The 20,523-nt window shown below is 39.0% G+C and overlaps 1 protein-coding gene across 4 annotated transcripts in view; it reads right to left on the reverse strand.

The window, feature by feature from the left end:
* Positions 1–20,523, reverse strand: part of KLHL14 (kelch like family member 14) — a 125,877-nt gene that overhangs the window by 56,148 nt on the left and 49,206 nt on the right. For all 4 annotated transcript variants that reach the window (XM_068234743.1, XM_068234742.1, XM_068234744.1 and 1 more), the window contains exon 3: positions 17,085–17,206. In XM_068234743.1, coding sequence (XP_068090844.1) covers positions 17,085–17,206 — 122 coding nt within the window. The remainder of the gene's footprint in view (positions 1–17,084; positions 17,207–20,523) is intronic.

Raw genomic sequence — 20,523 nt, forward strand, 5'->3', positions numbered from 1 at the left:
ATCATGACACACACGGAAAGAAGTTATAGAAAATAAAATGAAGAAACAAGGTCAATGTGGATGAGGCTTAATGTGGTTATTAACCTCCATTAATTTGTCGTAAATCAAAAATACACAGAACTCACTATAAAGATGACTATTTTGATTTTTACTTTTCTAAAAGTCCAGATAGACCCTTTTCACATTTCATCCCATGACCAATTTTCTACTCGTATGACAAATCCGCAGTTCTTTCTAAACTTAATAATATCTGCTTCTTTCCGGACTTGTTCAGTTTCCCAAATTTTACTGTCATAGGTAAAAAATAAACTTATTTGTGTACAAATAAGTCCCTGTTTGATTCACACTGACCTGATTGAATTGTGTCTGCCATGCATAGTACAGCTCTAAGAAGTCTCTGGTAAAAAGTAGCTCATGCAAGTAGTAATAGTAGTCTCTTGGTAGAAGACTTAGAGGGGTTAAATGGTAAGATTACTGAAACGAAGATGGCAAGAATTCAAAAAGAGAGAAAGAACCACAAGGCATTAGACCCAAAGGGTTGGGAAATTAATTCTGCAAAACTTTTGCAGGCCATTGATGATTTTTTCAGAGGGTTGTATAATTATGTTATACCAATAAATCTTTTCCTTCTCTAGGCTGTGAAGCTTACATCAAGATTCTTGCATAAAAGGTGAAGGATACACTAGTTGTAGGCTCCTACAGACTCATGTTCTAGTTAAGCAATTATATGAAGATGATCTAAGTTATGACTGTCTTGGAAGGTAGCAGTCTGTTGGGGGCATCATTTTATCCAGCAGAAATGTTAGCTCCAAATTCCTTTAGGCCTTTATAGTATTAACTGGGCCAGAGGTGCCCACACTTTCTTTGCTTGTGAGCTACTTTAAAAATTAGATTAGCACGTAAAAATGATCTACCTATGTACAATTTTAGAAGCACAATTGCATATACAGAATGGAATATGTAGTGCAGTTGGGATCTACCAGGAAGCCCTTTGCAATGTACCGGTAGATGGTGATCTACTCAATGGGCACCCCTGGTCAAGGCTATATGGGATTTTATGTTTTGTTTCTTTTTTCAATTACCTCCATATTGTATGTAAACACATATTAAAGTATTATGCATGCTTTACCTTCATATGAAGAATATGAAGAGAACATGGGAAAAATTTAGATTATGGGACCAAATGAGAGAATACAGATTTGGTTTTGTACATATGACTCACAACAAACACTTATCAGAAATACTGAAAGTAACTGGCAAAATATGGTGGACTGTTTGGAAATGTTGAAAAAGTTGTATACATACCCGGGGCATCCTCCAGCCCCATGCACGTGGGAGCTATCTGTGCGCATGGGGCTGGAGGAAGCTCCAGGTATGTATAAAGCTTTTATTGTATATTGTCTCTTGGTACACTATAATAAAAACCAAGCTGAATAGTAGCCATTTTATGCATAAATGCCTAAAATATGATTTGGGTTAATTTCGGGATTTTGAAAGGACATTTTTGGACTTTTTGAACTTTTAGAACAATTTTTGAAGACTTGCAGAGAAGGTTTTTTTTATAATAACCATTATGTATATTCGCATCAGGAGTCTTAGAAATATTACATCGACAACAACCAAACATGTGTAAAGTGCTTTTCTCCTGTAGGACCCAAATCACAAAAGCTTGTCTCAGATCAGTACATAATGATATGTACAGGGAGAAAAGTTACATGATCATAAATGCCAGACTAAACAGGTGGCTTTTCAGTTTTGATTTAAATGTGTCCAGGGTTGGAGCTGTCTTGAAAAAGTTTGGCAAGGCATTCCAAAGGGTAGGGGCAGCATGGCAGAAAGCTCCTGCCACTACACAAACTGTGGCTACAAAAGTGCCCACTATTTGTAGCCACAGTTCGCATAGTGGGTGGTATGTGCACCCTTCTAAACAGGACCTGTTTTGAGGGGGGCAGGTTAAGGTTAGGTGCGAGAGGTTAAGGTTAGCTGTCCACTGGGGGACGGGGGTTAAGATTTAGGTACCACAAGGGGGGGGGGTAAGTGTTAGGCACCACCAGGGGGGAAGTTAAGCATTTGGCGCCACCAGGGGAGGGTTTTGTGTGAGATTAGGAAGAGGGTAGGTCATGGTAATATATCAGTAAATATTATCGATATTTTACTATTTGAATGAAGTTGTAGAATATTGATAAATGAGCTTTGTCTGGAGTACAGGTTAAGCCTGCTGGTGGCTGTTTCAAATTATTAGGCTTTCAGCACTGTATACAACCCTAAAGTGGAGACCTGCCACAGAGCTGGTACAGGAGTAAGGCATTCTCTTATCACGACAGTCACAGAACTAACAACAGCATCCTAGGTCTCCCTCACCATCAACAGGCACTATATATAAAAGGACAGAGGGCCTGACAGCTGAATTTCTGAACAAAGACCTGCAGCAAGTTTGGTAAATCTAGGAATGGGGCAAAATTAATACCTGCAGCATTAATTAGCCCTTCATTTGGTAATATTTAATTCAATGATTTTAGGTACTTAAATGGCCGGATATGAAGCAATGCCACAAAGGCCATGGCCTAGGGCACCAGGAAGCAAGGGGTGGTAAGTGGGTTAACACATTCATGCAGTTAAACTGCCAAACGTATAAACCACAGTGATCACAGACCGGGCCAATGGCCATCCTGCTTCCACAGGGCAGGGCAATCGAGAACAGCAAAGGATGAGGCAGGCACAGGATAAGGGAGCATAGGACGGGGGTGCTCAAAACCTGGGGAGACACAGTGAACAGAGCGGGGTTGACAGTGGGCCTTGGGCGGTAAAATGTACAAATCTGGCCCTGGGTCCCGAATGTGAGTTTAATGTGTGAAAAATGGAAAGCTGGCTTTGCCAAGCAAGCACAATGCACAAAAATGAGGAACCTGTACAATATCAAAAGGGTTAAATAATAGATACAAAGACTCCAAAGACTCAGCAAACTATACTTCTGCTGATGTTTTCCTAACAGTATTTAGCAATTTCCATTTGCTTTAAAATTCAGACATTAGTAAATGAAATCATGTGTAAATAGTGGTAAGATAAGCGCTCAATCAAACGGTAAGAATTCACACATCTATGGCTTTTCTTATCATTTTAACCACAACAAGACAAAGGCATTAAGGAAGAATTAATCATGTCAGAAGATTTTAGCACAAACAAGTGAGACCAAGCATAAAGCGTCGCTATGTCTAGTGTGAATTCATGCTCTGATTAAAGACATATAATGAAAGTGAAGGAGATACATCATTGACTTAGCACTAGGGGTTTTTCAAGTGGTGTGCAAGTTACATTAAGTCAATCAAGACTGCATTTTACGTCTCTACATTATCTCGTACAGGGGTACAATTATGGACATTAAAGTTATATTGAAAGAAACATTCTGTAGGTCATTCTGGTTCCTGTGAAGGGATGGTTCTTAATAAGAGATGTAAGTACTTATCATATTCTGCATACAAGGACTGATTAAATTGCAGGTGTTATAAACTTGCTGCAACTGAATTTCCTAGCACACTACCAATTAATTCATTTCTGGTTTTAGCGCTAGCAGTGCTGCAATGAATGTGCAATTTTCAGTTCACCTAGCATATTAACCACTTATAGGAATCTATATAGCATATCTACACCCAGCGGGAGAACTCCCTGTTCCAGGGGTGTGGATATACGCCTCCCGCCATGATTGCCTGCCGCGTGCTTCCACGTGCGTTCTCGTCGCCACATGTTCGCAAAGATCAGTGAATGGGAACACAGTTCCCATTCACTGATCTAAGGGCCTTTTATCAATGATCACTGGCAACAATGAGATGCCAGTGGTCATTGTCAAAAGGGAAAGTACAGCATATACACATTACTTCCTGTAATGCAATAGGCATTGGGGGGGGGGGGGGGGGGGGTCTAGTGGCTAAATAGTGAAATTGCACCAAAATACAGCCCATTAAATAAGATAAATAAAATACCTCTTTAATTAACACTTTACCTCCCCTCCCAAAGTTACCAAAATTAAATTATTAATTTCCAAATAAAATATTGGCGCCATACATTGTGATAGGGACATAATTTAAACAGTGTAATAACCGGGACAAATGGGCAAATAAAATACGTGGTTTTTAATTACAGTAGCATGTATTATTTTAAAGCTATAATGGTTGAAAACTGAGAAATAATTCATTTTTTCCATTTATTTTGTGTTATTCATGTTAAGATGCATTTAGAATAAAATAATTATTAGCAAAATGTACCATCCACAGAAGGCCTAATTGGTGGTGAAAAAAACAAACAAAATATAGTTAATTTTGTTGTGATAAGAAGTGATAATGCATTAGCAAATGAAAGGGAGGAAAATGAGTGCTGAAAGTTGACAATTGCTCTGGTCCATAAGATTATATAAGAGGAACAACCCCCCGTGGTGAACTGCTTAAACCAATAGGCGGAAAGCTGTTTTTAGGCATACTGATGGGCAATTTCTATGTGCAACACTTCATAGTGGATCATATGGCAGTGGACTAACAGACTTGTAAAGTAGACCCATGCTTTCCTACGGGCCTATTCACAAGGTCTATTTGTAATATATCTGGGTTTGTCCTGGTAAATTACATATGGACATTCCTGTCTTGCACCATTTTTAGAGATAGCAGATACATTTCTATTTAAGCAACACATGTTATGATTCTACAATGTAAACATAACAGCTTAGCGGACCACACTGCAGCAGTTACAGTGCATCAAATGCGCTTTATTACTTTCTGTTTCCTGTTTTTATTACTTTTTTTCAAACATTTTACTAACAATAAAAAAAATCATCGTTCCCCCTCCCAAGCCTCTTTTCTCCCTGTATTCCCCAGAGCGGGGGTGGGCTGCCTAAGACAGCCTCACTGTAGTCTATCCATACTATCAGGCTTAGTTTTATTAGGGGTGTGTACAGGAATCAACCACTTGCCCTATCACCTGTACATTCCAGGACGGTGCTGCATCATCTTTCAAAATATGCAACTCTATTCCAAGCCTCTCTCCAAGCCAGAATGCAACTTAAATGTGCTGCCTGATAATAACTAGCTAAATCTGGCACAGCAAGCCTTCCCAAACTTGTCTCCGTACCATAGTACTATACGCAATGTTTGTTCTTTCTTGCAATAAAACCAACAAAAAGGTCCCTCCTGGCCTTGAACCAATAACGTGGTATCATGACAAGTTAGTTCTGAAATAGGAACAAAATCCTTGTCAGAATAAAAATTTGAATAATCACAATTCTATCAATACAATTAAAGTAGGGTGTATTCCAACTCTCCAGGGGTTCTTTGAAGCCTGCAATGATCAAGCCATAGCTAAGAGCAAAAAGCTGCTTTATGTCCTTACTAATCTTAACCCCCAAATTACAAATACAGTAATTGCTCCAATTGTAACTTCAAGAAGACTGAAGCAGATGGTGTGTTTCCTTAGAGCCAACCAAATCCAATATTACTGATTATTTTATTGTTGACTTTAAAGGACCATTATCACGAAAAAAGTAGGCAGTTAAAAAATGTGACAGATGACAGGTTTTGGGCCAGTCCATCTTTTTAAGGGGGATTTTTAGGGCTTTCTTTGTTTTCAACAGCATTTCCTGAACAGCAGTTTAACTGTCAAAATAGCAAGATACCAGCCGGCCTCCCTAATAGCTTGCACACTATTATGTCAGTTAGATTTTGCAACTGTTGTTCAGGAAATGCTTTTGAAAACAAAGAAAGCCCTGAGAATCCCCCTTAAAAAGATGGACTGGCCCTGTCACATTTTTTAACTGCCTACTTTTTTCGCGATAGTGGTCCTTTACAATTGGAGTATCGAGCAAAAGCTTGTAATGTTGCATCTACCTCTAGTAAGGAGAGCCCTTGTTCTTGACATAGACAAGGCAGATTTGCAAGAGGTGGGAAAGCTTGCCCATGTTCTGGACAATTAAATCTGGGCTCATGTTCTAGACAATTTAATCTGGTATTATTCAGGTGGTGGTGCTACATGCTGACTGTCTCAACCATTCTGGCAATACCAATCTGCATGAGGAACACCGATAAGAAGTACCCCTAAGAACATTTGTAAATATACTCAAAACGCCAATGCTAATTTTGTTCTATTTGCCAATTAATTTTCCATAAACAGAGTAAGAAGAATCAACTCCAGGCACCTTCCGTCCAGTGCTTTTATTGCAGGTGATGACAGACACAAAACTGGGTACCACATCCAACAAATACCTCCGTATGGTGGTCCTCAAAGGTGATGGTGCGGTGGAGGTGAGGGATGGCTACTTCCAGCAGGATAATGCACCATGTCACAAAGCTCCAATCATTTCAAATTGGTTTCTTGAACATGACAATGAGTTCACTGTACTAAAATGGCCCCCACTTTCACCAGATCTCAACCTAATAGAGCATTTTTGGGATGTGATGAAATGGGAGCTTCGTGCCCTGGATGTGCATCCCTAAAATCTCCATCAACTGCAAGATGCTATCCAATCAATGAGGGCCAACATTTTTAAAGAATGCTTTCAGCACCTTGTTGAATCAATGCCACGTAGAATTAAGGCAGTTCTGAAGGCGAAAAGGGGTCAAACACCATATTAGTATGGTGTTCCTAATAATCCTTTAGGTGAGTTTACATAGATGGTGACAAAATACAAAATCAATACAAAATAGAGAATTGGTATTGACAGTGATAAAAGTAACTTTGAGTTGAGAAATTTAGATCTGACTTGCTACTGGAAAATATACGCTTGTGAATGAGTCCTAAATTTCTGACTTCCAGCCAGGACTGAACTGTTTTGGGGCTCTGTCCCATGTTTGTGAAATCACACAGAAATTGAAAAGATATAACAACATTTATTTTTGTTCTTTTGGGTCCTACTGAACTGCTTCATTGTGAAAAATGTAGCAAAATTCTAGCTACAAATGAAAAGAGTGACTGTAGAATATGATACCAATTTTTTAAGTTATAGATATAAAACAAAGTGAGAAAAAAATGCCCTCTACACACCCCAGGCTCCACAAATAATACTATTTATTTTCTTGATACTCTATAACCAGAACAACTCCTACATAAGTGCATTAGTTATTTTGTGCAGCCAGCCAGGGCTGAGAGGGAAGTAACTGCTGTCACTGGGTGTAATGATGTAATATTATGAGGATTTTCTGCCCGATACCAAGGTTCTAAGAAAAAAAAATCTCCTGACCTGTACTTTTTATTTGTATGTTTTTTAAGGATACTTTTTGTCTGAATACTGCATTGTGTGACTGCTTATATGTAAACCACCCAACAGCTACATTGTAAAGTGTCATCTCGCTATGTTAAGCAAATTAAATTATTACAAAGTAACAGCCGTTTGCTTTAATCTGCCACACAAGGTATTCTTTCTGGGTTTTTTTTATTTAATGTGCATCCGTCAGGTTAACCTCTTCCCTCCCTGCCTTGCTTGTCACATGACTCAAGACTGCAGAATGCTGGTAACTGTTTGTTCAGCAGCATTAACATGAACCACACCCCTGCCAGTTCCTCTAACCCAGAAAGTAACAGCCATTTTCTGTGGAATTTAACTTGCATCGGTCAGATTAACCTCTTCTCTCCCTTCACCGCTTGTCACAGGACTGCAGAATGCTGGTAACTGTTTTGTTCAGCAGGATTAACTTGAAGCCCCCTGTCAAATTTTCCTACCCATAGGTGAGAAGTGTGATGCTAATATGAAAACCTTGTAAAAAGATATGTTAAGTGCTTAAATAAAAAAGGTGATTATGTGGAAAAATATTCAGAAATGTTTTTAAAATAAAATAAATAAAATGTTTCCTTAATCGATCAACTGAAAACACCTGTTACTTTCGGGATGACCTGCATACATACTATGTAAAAATGATAGCTCCTGTTTAAGGGGATTTATATATATTTTCTGTTTTAGATATGTAGTTAAAAGATCAAAACCCTTGACAGGTTTACTGCTGTCTGTGTTCCCATTTAGAGACACATCAGGAAGCTGGAGTAAATCTCCACAAAGAGCTGTTATAGGTCAACTTTCATTTGTATAAGAAGAGCAAGCCTCCCCAATAGAGATGAATGCCCAAATCATGTTCCACTGCCTCAGTTGTCCAATTTTGAAATTGACCTTGTGTTCTGTTCTGGTGACAACTGTCACACACACAATACCACCGCAGCTGAACGGTGCTCAGCTATACTATAGCCAAGCGCCCATTCCCAATCGCCAAACCGCTGCAGCGGAGCACCTATTAGGGATAAAATAGCTACATCATGCCACCGCTAGCCAGAGTTTAGCTATATTATAGCTGAATTCCAGCGCCATAGCTGCATATTACATTGCGGCCTATGATAGCAGCCAAATCAGGCACACCTCACGCCCATTTTACCTGTTCTGCAGCTTGTGCAGCAGTTCTTTTGCCAGCTAGCCATTTCCTGAAGCTAGACTTCCAGAGCTGTAGGATGCACCCTTCAGTCTTAGCTCCTCCCCTTTGCAGCAGGATGATGCTGAGTCAAGCAGTTGATGTCTGCAGGTCTGCTGCCTCAGGTGACATAATCAAATATATAAAACAGGATTTTTGCTTGTAGAACCATCTTTTCATTCAAAACGGTAACATTTGTGCAGTATGCTTGCTAAGCTACCATATGATTTGTTTAGATTTGCCCCTGGAGTTGGGCTTTAAGTAATTGTCAGCTATTAGTGCCATAATGGCAACTGACAAAGTTAATTATTATTAGATGTAAAAATCAGGCCTCATGCTGAGAAGGAAAAATACAATGATTTTGAAAAGTGGCAGTAATTGAAAAAGCCAGCTATTAGCTATATCTATGAATTGGAACTGTTGAATCTGACAAGCAAAGTAATGTTGCTGATTACATGCAGTGGGATGTAAGATAAGACCCTTGTGTGATCTTTTATATGATACATAAGTGTGAGTACGGTATCCTCCAGTCCATAAAGATATTGCACCATTCCAAGTCATGCTGCCAATCAATAATCTATGGTGTATCAAAGGTTTAAAGATGAACTTGGTACTGATTGGATCATTATTTTTGAATCTGAATAAAATATTGATGCATATTAAACTGCCTTAAAGGACAAATGAACTGAGAAGAATATGGAGGCTGCCATATTTATTTCTCTTTAAACTATGCCAGTTGCCAGGAAGCCTTTTTTGATCGTTTTGGCTGCAGTAGTGTCTGGATAACACCAGAAAAAAAGCATGCAGCTAATCTTGCCAGATCTGACAATAATGTCAGAAACACTTGATGAGTCTTACCATAAAGAATCCAGTACTGCTCTTTTACTTATCCACTTTAATGGAGCATCAGGAATACAAAGTTAAAAACTATCATCAGGAATACAAAGTTAAAAAAGCTGCATCATTTTTAACTTTGTATTCCTGAAGCTCCAATAAAGTGGATAAGTGTGGGCATAAGTAAAAGGGCAATGCTGGATTCTTTATGGCAAGACTGGTTTGGAGGCCTGCTGGTACACGGGCAGGATCCGCTGCACGCTCTGATCTCTGCATCATTTGCAGTGATGTCCCTCTCTTTCTTCTGGTCAATTAGAAACACTTGATCTGCATATGCTTGTTCAGGGTATATGGCTAAACACATTAGAGGCAGAGGTTCAACCGGCTAGCCAGGAACCTAGTATTGCTTAAAAGGAAATAAATAATGTCAGCCTCCATATCCCTCTTGCTTCAGTTGTCCTTTAAGGTTCTTGGCAACCTGTGTAAAGTATATGCATGAAGCTCCCATCTGGACCATACCAATTAGAAGCTGACTTGTTGGTCTACAGTGAAAGCCAATCAGAAGCTTCACTGGAACAATTGACCAAGGCTCAAACATTTGAATAATCTTCCCCCCACTTTTTCTTAACTCTTCAAGTATATAACTATCAGGTTAGCTGCTCCCAGCCCCTCCTCCTGAGTTTCCTGTTTGCATGATAAGTAGTAGCAGTTTTGCATATGATTTGCATCTGAATTGAATGCGAAGTGTGCAGAAAGCCTATTAGAGGTGCTGCACACATGAGCTGGTTGTCATTTCAGATGCAGCCTTTGTGGTATGTGCTGGCCCTCTCCTCGTTGAAGAATCTTCCCTATATTGTCTGGCAGGCGATAAAAGGTTTCATCACTTCTTTGATTGGTCCAGTTACAAGCTACATGCAATTTGGATGCAAGCCAGAAATATTAGCATTACATTGACAATCTCTAATATTTATCAGAAGCAGATTGAATGTGATTTAATGCATTTAAAGAGACACTGAAGCGAAAAAAAAAATATGATATAATGAATTGGTTGTGTACTATGAATAATTACTAAAAGATTAGCAGCAAAGAAAATATTCTCATACTTTTATTTTCAGGTATATAGTGTTTTTTTCTAACATTGCCTCATTCTCTAATATGTGCAGATTACACAACACTAAAGGTAGCCATACACTGGTCGATTTGCCATCAGATCGACCAGCTGACAGATCCCTATCTGATCGAATCTGATCAGAGAGGGATCGTATGGCTGCCTTTACTGCAAACAGATTGTGAATCGATTTCAGCCTGAAACCGATCACAATCTGTTGAGCTGCTCCTGCCACCTGTGCCCCCTCCAGTATACATTACCTGACGCTGGCTCCCGGGCGTCTTCTCCACGATGCACCGCACCGCTCTGTTCTTGCTCCATCTCGGCGCTTCCTGTGTCACTCCGTGACCAGGAAGTTCAAATGGAGCGCCCTCTATTTGAACTTCCTGGTCACTGCAGTGACACAGGAAGCGCCGGGATGGAGCCGGAACAGAGCGGTGCAGCGCGGAGAAGACGCCCGGGAGCCAGCTTCAGGTAATGTATACCTGATCGGATCGGCCGCCGATAGCGACGCGCACCCTACCCGCGGGCGATCGAGGGTAATTTCCCGCACGGCGCGATCGACGGACCGTTCCGATTTCGGGAGGAAATCGGATCGGCGGGTGCGTTTAGCGCGAACGATTGGCAGCAGATTCGATCCCAGGATCGAATCTGCTGTCGAAACGGCCGCGAATCGGGCCAGTGTATGGCCACCTTAAGCTTTCAAAATGAGTCTTTCAGAGCAGTCTGTGAAGTAATGACTTCTCCTCTAGCAGATAAAAAGAAAACAGTTCACTTACAGTTGAGATAATAAAAGTCAGATAACAACCCTCTCTACGACTAACTTAGTCGTAGAGATTAATGGCTTTTTTGCATAGAGATAACAACTGGAGTTTCTTAGCTCTTCCTGTACTGGAAACAATTAGACTGATGTATCTGATCTTAATGTTTTATTTCTTAGCTGTACTACACATACAAATCATAATATCATAATTTTTTTTCGCTTCAGTGTCTCTTTAATGTATGTCATAAATATACATATCCTTAAAATAAATATTTTATATAGCCCTTTTTCTTTTCTTTTGAAATCTATGTTACAATTTTCTTAAGCACACATTTTTAGCGTCTATGAGATGTACTTTCCTTGCTATACATGCTGCTTCCATAAGCACTGTGCTAAAAGAGTAAATTATGGAATACTGTAAATGAGTGCCAAGGGTCAAATTTAACAAGCTCTAGAGAGTTCATTATCTTTCTATAGCGACCATATTATAAAGTCACGACTAACACGGCTACTTAACTTTTTTTTTATTTTATTCCACTAATATGATCATTTATACATTGTTATCGTGTAAGCTCATTCAGGCAGGGTCTTCCTCTCCATTTGTGTCATGATGTCATGTATTCATGCTTTTACATTCCAGATTTAACATTAACACTGGTTAGCATTTAATGCACAGAGCTGTATAATAGATTACTGCCTTATAAATATAGAATGGTTACATAAAGATGCAATTGGGGAATCTGTATGCCAAGTGAACGTTGACATTTACTTTCTCAGAGAATGGGTACAATGATATTCATCTTTGTGTATGTAAGTTTATGCTGTTCATGGCCACTATGCGTCAGCAGAAATATAATTAAGATTTTTTTTATAAGTGCACTACTGTTGTGGGTGAATAGTAGTGAATGGCATAGTTCCCAAGTTAAATTTTGGTATTCGTATCTGGGGAACAAAAGTAGGCCGCCTCTGAATACAAGATCAGAAACAAACAAAATACAAAATGAGTGGTTCATGGCCTAGTAATCTTATGCATAAGATTACTAGTCCATGAAACACTCATTTTGTATTATGACTAACGTGTATTAAGGACTTTTTTATGCTATATCACTGGTATGACTATTTATTGGCATTACTATTAAAAGTTATGTTATGTAGATTACTGGGCCGTGAAAACCTCAATTTGTATTTGAATAGTTCACAAGTGTCTTACTTATTAAAACGAAATAATCTTTGTTGTTATAGGCACTCATGTTCAGTACAGCCAGACAGAAAGACACTTTTGATCTGAAATGACCTGAGGAAGCGGGCACGCACCTGCGAAACACGTTGTCTTTTATAGTGTTTGAAGGAGTAGTGCTTGGATAAAACTTTTTTCCAGTAAGACTGTCCTTGTTCTTCAGTAGAGGTAAGGCCAACATTACGTCTCCTTTTTAGATTGTTTTTGAAGAGTTGTATCAATACTGGGCACCTCCACCCTTTGTTACTGTCATGGATGAGCTCCGGATGAATTCCGAATGGGTTCATGCAGAATTCATCCATATAATTAGTGCACATTGGCCGTCTTCCCATGACGTGTTTCCCGCTGCATTCCAATTAGCAGTCATCTGACTACCACGCCTCCTCCTTAAACCCAAAAGCTCAGGTACACTAATTATCTGGATGAATTCCGAATGAAACCCATTTGGAATGCATCCGGAGCTCATCCCGGGTTACTGTCACCAACAAGGTCCTTTCACCCATTGTTTCTTTGTATTATTGTATTACACAAACACACACACAGTATATGTATGTATGAAAGGTGTACTATTAGCTCTCTATTGGTCCTGTGCTCATAATAATAACGTCTATAGATCCATTGAATAGTGGTAATCATTAACAAACTGCTCCCCATCCCCTTCTTGCTCCTCTGACACTGTAGTTGCCATTGGCAGGTTTTGGTGCGCCGTATCAATTGTTATGTATAGAATGTTTGGGGGGCCCCAATGTAAGACTTGTACCGGGTCCACAGCTCCTTAGCTACGCCACTGACTATACCCCTGCATGCTATTGCCCTTCTTTGTGCAATAAAAATTATGATAGAAATACCCGCTGTGCTTCTGTTTTCTTACAAGTGTCTGATAATTAGGAGTCCATATATTGTAAAGAATAGCTATTTACCACCAGTACAAAGTACCACACATCCCAGAGTTAGACTACTGAACATGACCATGCTTGCGGGTGTGTACATGCATGCACCTACTGTGTTTGGGGATATTAAAAAAGCCAGCTTTATTTGGCAACAAATGAGAATGAACATTTGTCCCTTTGGCTGGCAGAAGAAGCTTGCCTCTGCTTTTTGATTCAGTGATCACTGAGACATTTGGTGTTTTAGACATGACATCTTTTCATGAAGAGAAAGGTACAGAGGAGGACATGAAGTTTCATGCCTTGGGAATAGAGCAGGAAAATGCACCATATTCCACAGCCATTTCTGTAATGCTGCAGTCAGTGTGACCACTGTCCCTGAGGTCCTAGATGCACTTCACATTTCAGAGCCACTTAAAGTCTGTGGTTTTTCCAATCAAAGTGTGTAGTCAGGGGACACTGGCTGCTCTTTAATCAGTAGACCATGGCAAAGCAGGCTGGAGTTATGGAATGTAGCGAGCCTGTCTAGGAAAACCTTACATTTCTCATTTATAATTGCTTCTATGAAAATCATGAGTGAAAGATGTTACTTACCGAATGTCTTCGTTACCGTAATTCTCTGAACTTATATACCATACATGTGTACAGTTTTCAGTATACCTCAGCAGTAATGATGAGCAGATTACACAATCACCTTACTACCTCGCTCACTGACAGCACAGAGGTCCCTGAACATTCATTCATCTACTTATCTTTGTGAACATATGATGATTTGAAGTGTCATTCAGATTAGAATTTCTTTTATAACTAGCGCATGTCTAAAGCAGAATGTACTTTCAGTAGAGAAAGCAGTACGTTAGTAAGGTTTCTGCAATGTAAATTCTCACAGTATTACCCTCTAAAGTGAAGTGACATAGCTTTAATAGTTTTGTGAGAATATGAATTGTTGAGCATTTTTAGTTCATGCATTGTTCTGAAATGCAGCGTGGGAGGGACATGTGTAAACACAGGCACAATGGAAGACAGTAGATCTTATGATCTTATGTAACTGACCAACAGAAAGCACCCACATCACAGGACTCGAAAGACAGGTCATCCAGCACTGAGCTTTTACAGTAATAGAACTTTTATCAGACATTTCTAGCTTACTCTGGCTTAGTAAGCATAGCACCCGACTGACCCTCTTTGATGGGACAGTCCCTCTTTTGGAACCTCGTCCCTCTGTCCTTCTTTCTCCCTCATTTGTCTTTCTTTCAGGACTGATGTACAGATCTGTGTAAATATATGTTTTTTTTGTTTTTTTTACTGAATAAAGGTGTTTAATTGACTCTAAACTTTCCTCCCATCCTTTAAATTGATATATTTCTTATTTTCAAATGTTAATATAAAGGAAAATAAACCAGGATAGAAAGGACCAGTGTGGTTTGAATTATAAAACAACATATTTTTCGACTGTAATCTTTATAGTATACATGACTAGGGGTGTGCTGGGGGCGTGTATAGGGGTGTGGCATGGGTGTGGATTAAGTGTCCCTCTTTCTTATCTATAAAAGTTGGGAGAGTAAGGTTGAAGGCATCGCAACACAGCCTAAATATGTATTTGTCTTTTAACAACATAGGGTAGGCAATACCCATAAAGCTCAATGAGTGGTTTGCAAATCATTCTTTTTACCGAAAGGAGAAGAATTGTGCAATACTCCAGAAAGGCAGCAATGCTGCGCACATCAGTGCAGTGCAGTGGAATAGAGAGCAATAGTTTTGCACTGACAAATTGCGATTGCAAATGCACTGCAGTATTATTGCATTTATTCTAAATTTAGAATTTTCACTGTTTATTGAATCGTCAAACAATTATATACAAAAAATGCATAACAATCCTCCACCACCTCATCCCATTCATTCTGTCTCAGTCACAAATGTTTACATTTTAAGGCACTTTTTTTTAGTGCGGTGTTCCATGTGATTTTTTGTGTTTATGAGGGTTTTTTTGAGGATTTGTTTCCTGTAAAGAAAGCCCCTGGTTCGGTATGTGAGTTTCTGGAGATCCCATTAAATCACCCCAACCACAATCACAGAATTATACACAATTATACACCATCACACAAATTACATCTGAGAAATAGTATTTAGTAATGTAATAGTAATTACGTCTGAGGAGGAATAGTATTTAGTAATGTAATGGTATTTACGTCTGAGGAGGAATAGTATTTAACGCCGCCGGGAATTTGATAGGCCACAGGGTGAACTGTCATTCAGCTCACCCTGCGCCCAGCTCATCGGCGACACCATAATACGTACCTTGTTTTGAGTGATACAGGATTACTAGTGTAAAATGTTATTCACACACGATACTGCACACATTCACATGGTACAGTGTAATGCTGCATTGGGCATCAACCCCTACATGACTTTTTGTCAACCAAGTAGAATATCACTTAAAGGAACACTATCGATTTACATTTTTTTTTCAATTGAGATAGGAATTGTTTGGGAAGTGCTGCTAAGTACTGGTGTACACATTTCACTGGAAACCTCTTTGTTTACTGTTATCAAAATACTTTAAAACTTTACTGACGCCAAAACTGATGGTAGAATGAGCCATGAAGAGAGGGGAAATTCCCCTTACACTTGATCAGTTAACCCTGTGTGTAACTCTGTGTGTGAGAGAGAGAAAGCTCCCAACAGCTGCAGCTTCTGTGTCCTGTGTTTCTGACTGAAGTGTCTGAAGAGAGCAGAGGAAACCTGTTATGAACATTTGCAATTGTCACAGCTTTTCATACTGTTTTTGCTTCCTGAGAAAAATAATCTGTAGTCTGATATGCAACACTGGCTGTGCATTGAAGCAGACACCCCTTCTGCAATTGATTTGTCCCAATATAGCTAAATCCTACACTCAATAAATTAAAGCATTTGCCTCTGATATTTAACATGAAAAGTAGGAAAATGTTTGCACAGCTACTTAGACATTAGTTGTACATTGTCATTTTAGAACACTTGGGCATTGATAGTATTCCTTTAATAAACTAACTAAAAACATGGTGGCAATTTTCTTTTTTTATTTTCACAGAATGGGTTTTTTGATTAGTTGGCTGTACATTCCAGCTTTATACAGTCTATTAAGAAGAGGGTTTGCCCTCAAACAAAATAAACTTAAGTAGATCCTCCTGGGACAGCCTACCAAGCCTGATGATATGATTCAGGGACCGTAATAGGGGAGACTGATGATAACTAATGGAGTGTCGTTAAGTATGAACATCAGTGACAGTGAATGACAGTGTGAGTATATATGTTAAGTAGTATAAGTTTGAGGTGAAATTAATACATGTACAATATGAATGAAGAATGTGGGAAGGAAGGTCAGTGTGGATGGTCCTAACTTACGTTTTGGTACTTTCTTTGATTATATTCCAGGGAGTCAATAGCCTGATTTTAAGGCTTGAACGAGCACCAGATCCTAGGAGAATCTTTAAGGCAGCAATGTTACTATTTTTTAAATTTATCAGAGTTGGTAATTTCTTCTTTATTGAATTTTGGCTTTTTTTTTTAATTTTTTCTCTTTAGCTACTAAATAAATAAAGACGTAATTTACAAAGTGGTAAACCAACAATGATGCAAAACAACAACCCGACCCAAAACGGCAACGGTGAAGTTTATATTATACGGTTGGGTATACAATACAATAGCTGAGTTGGAATTAAAAAAATATACATATATACGGTCTATTAACATGTAAAAAGCATACAGTGGAGTTGTGTTTTTTAATGACAATATCATTAAGAAATGAAGCACACAAATAAAAGGCATAGAGTCATCTGGTTTTACTTACTGGTGAGTATTTTCCACGTCTTCTTGTCATCGTCGTAATATTGAACCAAGTTGCTGGGCAGTCTGTCTGGTCCGGGAGGCAGTCCTCCGACTAATAACAACATCTTCTTGTTGGATCGAATTCTTCACCCGAAACAGGAAAGAAGAAAAATGAACCTTGTCATATCTCAAGCATGCTGGCGCCCAGCAGTAATCTGTTTTAATGGGTCTTGCATCTGCCCATAATCATGTCACAATAAGTTTGAAGTGAGAGCCGGCTGGAAAGTGCTCATAAAAGACTGCACATCACTTTCTAAAAAAAAAAAATTGAAAATAAGCTCCTCTTTTGCCATTTGTTTAAGGATCCTATCAAGATTGCATTTTTTTCACTTATTATCGCTATAAATCATTGCTTTCTACAGCTGAGCACACATGAAATGCTCTGCAGTTGTGATAAGGTTAGGCATTAAAGTTACACATCAAAAATCATATTAGTCAAATCATTATTATAAGTCGTTTTACACCTACAGAACCTTGAAAAATGATAAAGGTTATAAGCAGGGAAAGGAGACAATGTTCTGACGACAGACTCATCCTATAGATAATATGTGTATATTAATTAACTGCTGGATTGTGCTGGTCAGACACAAAAGCCTTTTTTACAAATATTGCTGTAGAGTTCACTCCGTTATGACAACTGGTTAGCGCAATTTTCAAATGATACATTTTAAAATGTGAGACAATTGACAGCAGTTTGATCAGAATAGTTTAGGTAGACACAAGAGGGGTTATTGGATCTGCTGGAATTATCCAGCTGCCTTCAGGCTGCTATCAATACCTGCATGCTTGCTCAGCCAAGCGTAGAAGTTTAGGTGTGTGAAGAGGGGAGGAGCCAGAGCAACCATACAGCCTTGGCACTGGAAGAGGAGAATAGAAACAGGGAGAGTTTTCAAGCCTGTCCAGTCAACCATATTCCAACAGAATGGTTGGTATATTGTTGTCTGTGTGTCCCCATAGATCAGTGTTTTTTAAAATGATTGGAGCATGTCGCCCCTTTACAAGAGATGTTTTGTATTTGTAAAGCTGCCTTGTGTTTGTGTTGATGGAGGCCCTGGCTGTATTGAGTATCAACTCTATGCATGTGTTTATGGTACCCTCTGTTGTCTGTACAGCACCACAGAGGATGATAGTGCTACATAAAAAATAATTAAATCATGATAGTAGATATCACTACATCTAAGTGAAAAATGCTGGACTGAAAGATGCACATGTCTGCAGAAAACTTTACAAAAATTGCCCAAGGTGAAAGTAGAATGTTAGCAGTACAGGTAATTAGAATTAAAGATAAGGAATTTCTAAACTCATTTGCAGCAACAGCCAATGCCACTCCTATGCAAACCAGTTATCAACAGTAAGAAATATTAGACTTACTAAACTAGCCATAAAATTGTCTATGGATGCCAAAAATAATCGTTCAATGCCCCAGATTTCCCCATCTACCTACCTAGTGATTGTTTTAAAATCATATCTATACATAAGGCAAATATGCAAATTAACTCAAAGTAGCTGTCATACTTAGAGGTGGGTCTAAAGGGTATTTCTCTGAGTAGTTCAATTCAGATATTATTTATACAGGTATTCAGGACCCATAGAAGGTACATATGTATTTGGTACAATGATTTTGGGGCCTAACTCCTGAGAGAGCCAGATTTTTGTTCGTGTTTTGGTGCATCTCCCCATCAGTTGCCTACCCCTAACTAATTCCCCTAATGTGAAAATCACTTTCCTAATACTTATCCTGACCCCCCCCCCCCCCCCCCCCCCCAATACTAAATCCCCCTTCTGATGGAAAACCATAACCTCGATCCCAAGGTTCGCCATTTCCTAACGCCTAACTTTTTTGAAATCAAGTATATAATAGAGTATATAAAGAGTACATAGCAAAGGATGAGTGTCACATACAGTATCATGGAATCAGAGGACATCCGTCAAACAGGCATATGTACATGAATTGGAACCGTAGCTAGCCAGTGCTACCATAGGCAAATTACATAGATGTTCTCTCATAGGAGGAATCAAATAAGTAAGAGCCAGAAAAATAAAGGAGGGCGCAGTGTGTCTAAGAATTACAGTAATGCCTAACTTTTAACCTCCATCATGTTCAGTCCTTCCTGACACCAATGCCTATCCTCCCCCAATGTTATCCCCTTTCTGATTCCTAACCTTAACTTTCTAGTCCTCACAACTAATGCCTAACTTTTAACCTCCACCATGTTCAGTCCTTCCTGACACCAATGCCTATCCTCCCCCAATGTTATCCCCTTTCTGATTCCTAACCTTAACTTTCTAGTCCTCACAACTAATACTAACACGCCTCTACTCCCCAAACACTCTCCCTGTCCACTGCCGATAACGGTATTGTCAATGCGTACAAATCAAAGAGATGAAAAGCTCCAATGAATCCCAAAGACAAAGAAAACAGTTTAACCAATATCTAGTCTGGTGTAGTATAAACAGATTAATTTGTATTTGAATAGGAGCAGGGATAATCACAAACCAGGGTGTCCTCTTAGGCAATGGCTACAGATGACACATGAGAATCTTGACCCTGTCTTCACTTGGGTACAGTTTATGTGATGTCTCACAGGGCCATTCGCACGCCAACAAAGATGTGGCATATTATGTAACATACATTATCATCCTCTCAACAGAGGTACAAACTAAAAACTATAACTGGTACAGACACACCTCAGTGTATGTAAAGCTATTAAAGAGAGGTGAAATGGTGGCTAACTTACCTCCCAAAGAGAATTCACACCAGTCAATGAGACCATACATTTATTAATATCCTGCTCTGTTGAATTCATGTTTTGTTAATTCACACCTCCTCAGATCATAAAATTTGCCAGCATCTGAACATACAGGTGAAACTCAAAAAAAATTAAAATATTGTGCAAAAGTTTATTTATGTCAGTACTTAAACTTAAATGGTCAAACTAATAAATGAAATAAGTCTCATTATATCCAAAGCAAAATATTTCAAGCCTTGTTATGATTTTTGATGATTATGGCTTACAGCTTATGAAAACCCCAAAATCAAAATCTCAGACCATTAGAATATTGTGGAAACGTTCAATATTCTAGGATTTTTGTTAATTTATTTGTAATTTAATTTTAAATACATTTTTTTATTTGTTATTTATTTTATTTTCTACCCTATGAAGAGGGATCACGATCGGAGCCTCTCCAGGGGACAGCGAAGTGACACGGCTGTCAAAACTATTTTTACTATATTTTTACTACCCTGGGTCTTCTTGCAGCCCTCTGTAGTCTATCAGCTTCCTCTATGTCCTACTAGTTCCCTCAATTGTGCTGCACTCAGCCCCAGTAGAGTCAGTGGGGGAGATTTATTAACGCATTACCGACAGTTTTTTCTTCATCTCTTCTAACCAGCAGGGAGA

This window comes from Hyperolius riggenbachi, chromosome 5 (genome assembly GCF_040937935.1).
Source record: "Hyperolius riggenbachi isolate aHypRig1 chromosome 5, aHypRig1.pri, whole genome shotgun sequence".
Lineage (NCBI taxonomy): Eukaryota > Metazoa > Chordata > Amphibia > Anura > Hyperoliidae > Hyperolius > Hyperolius riggenbachi.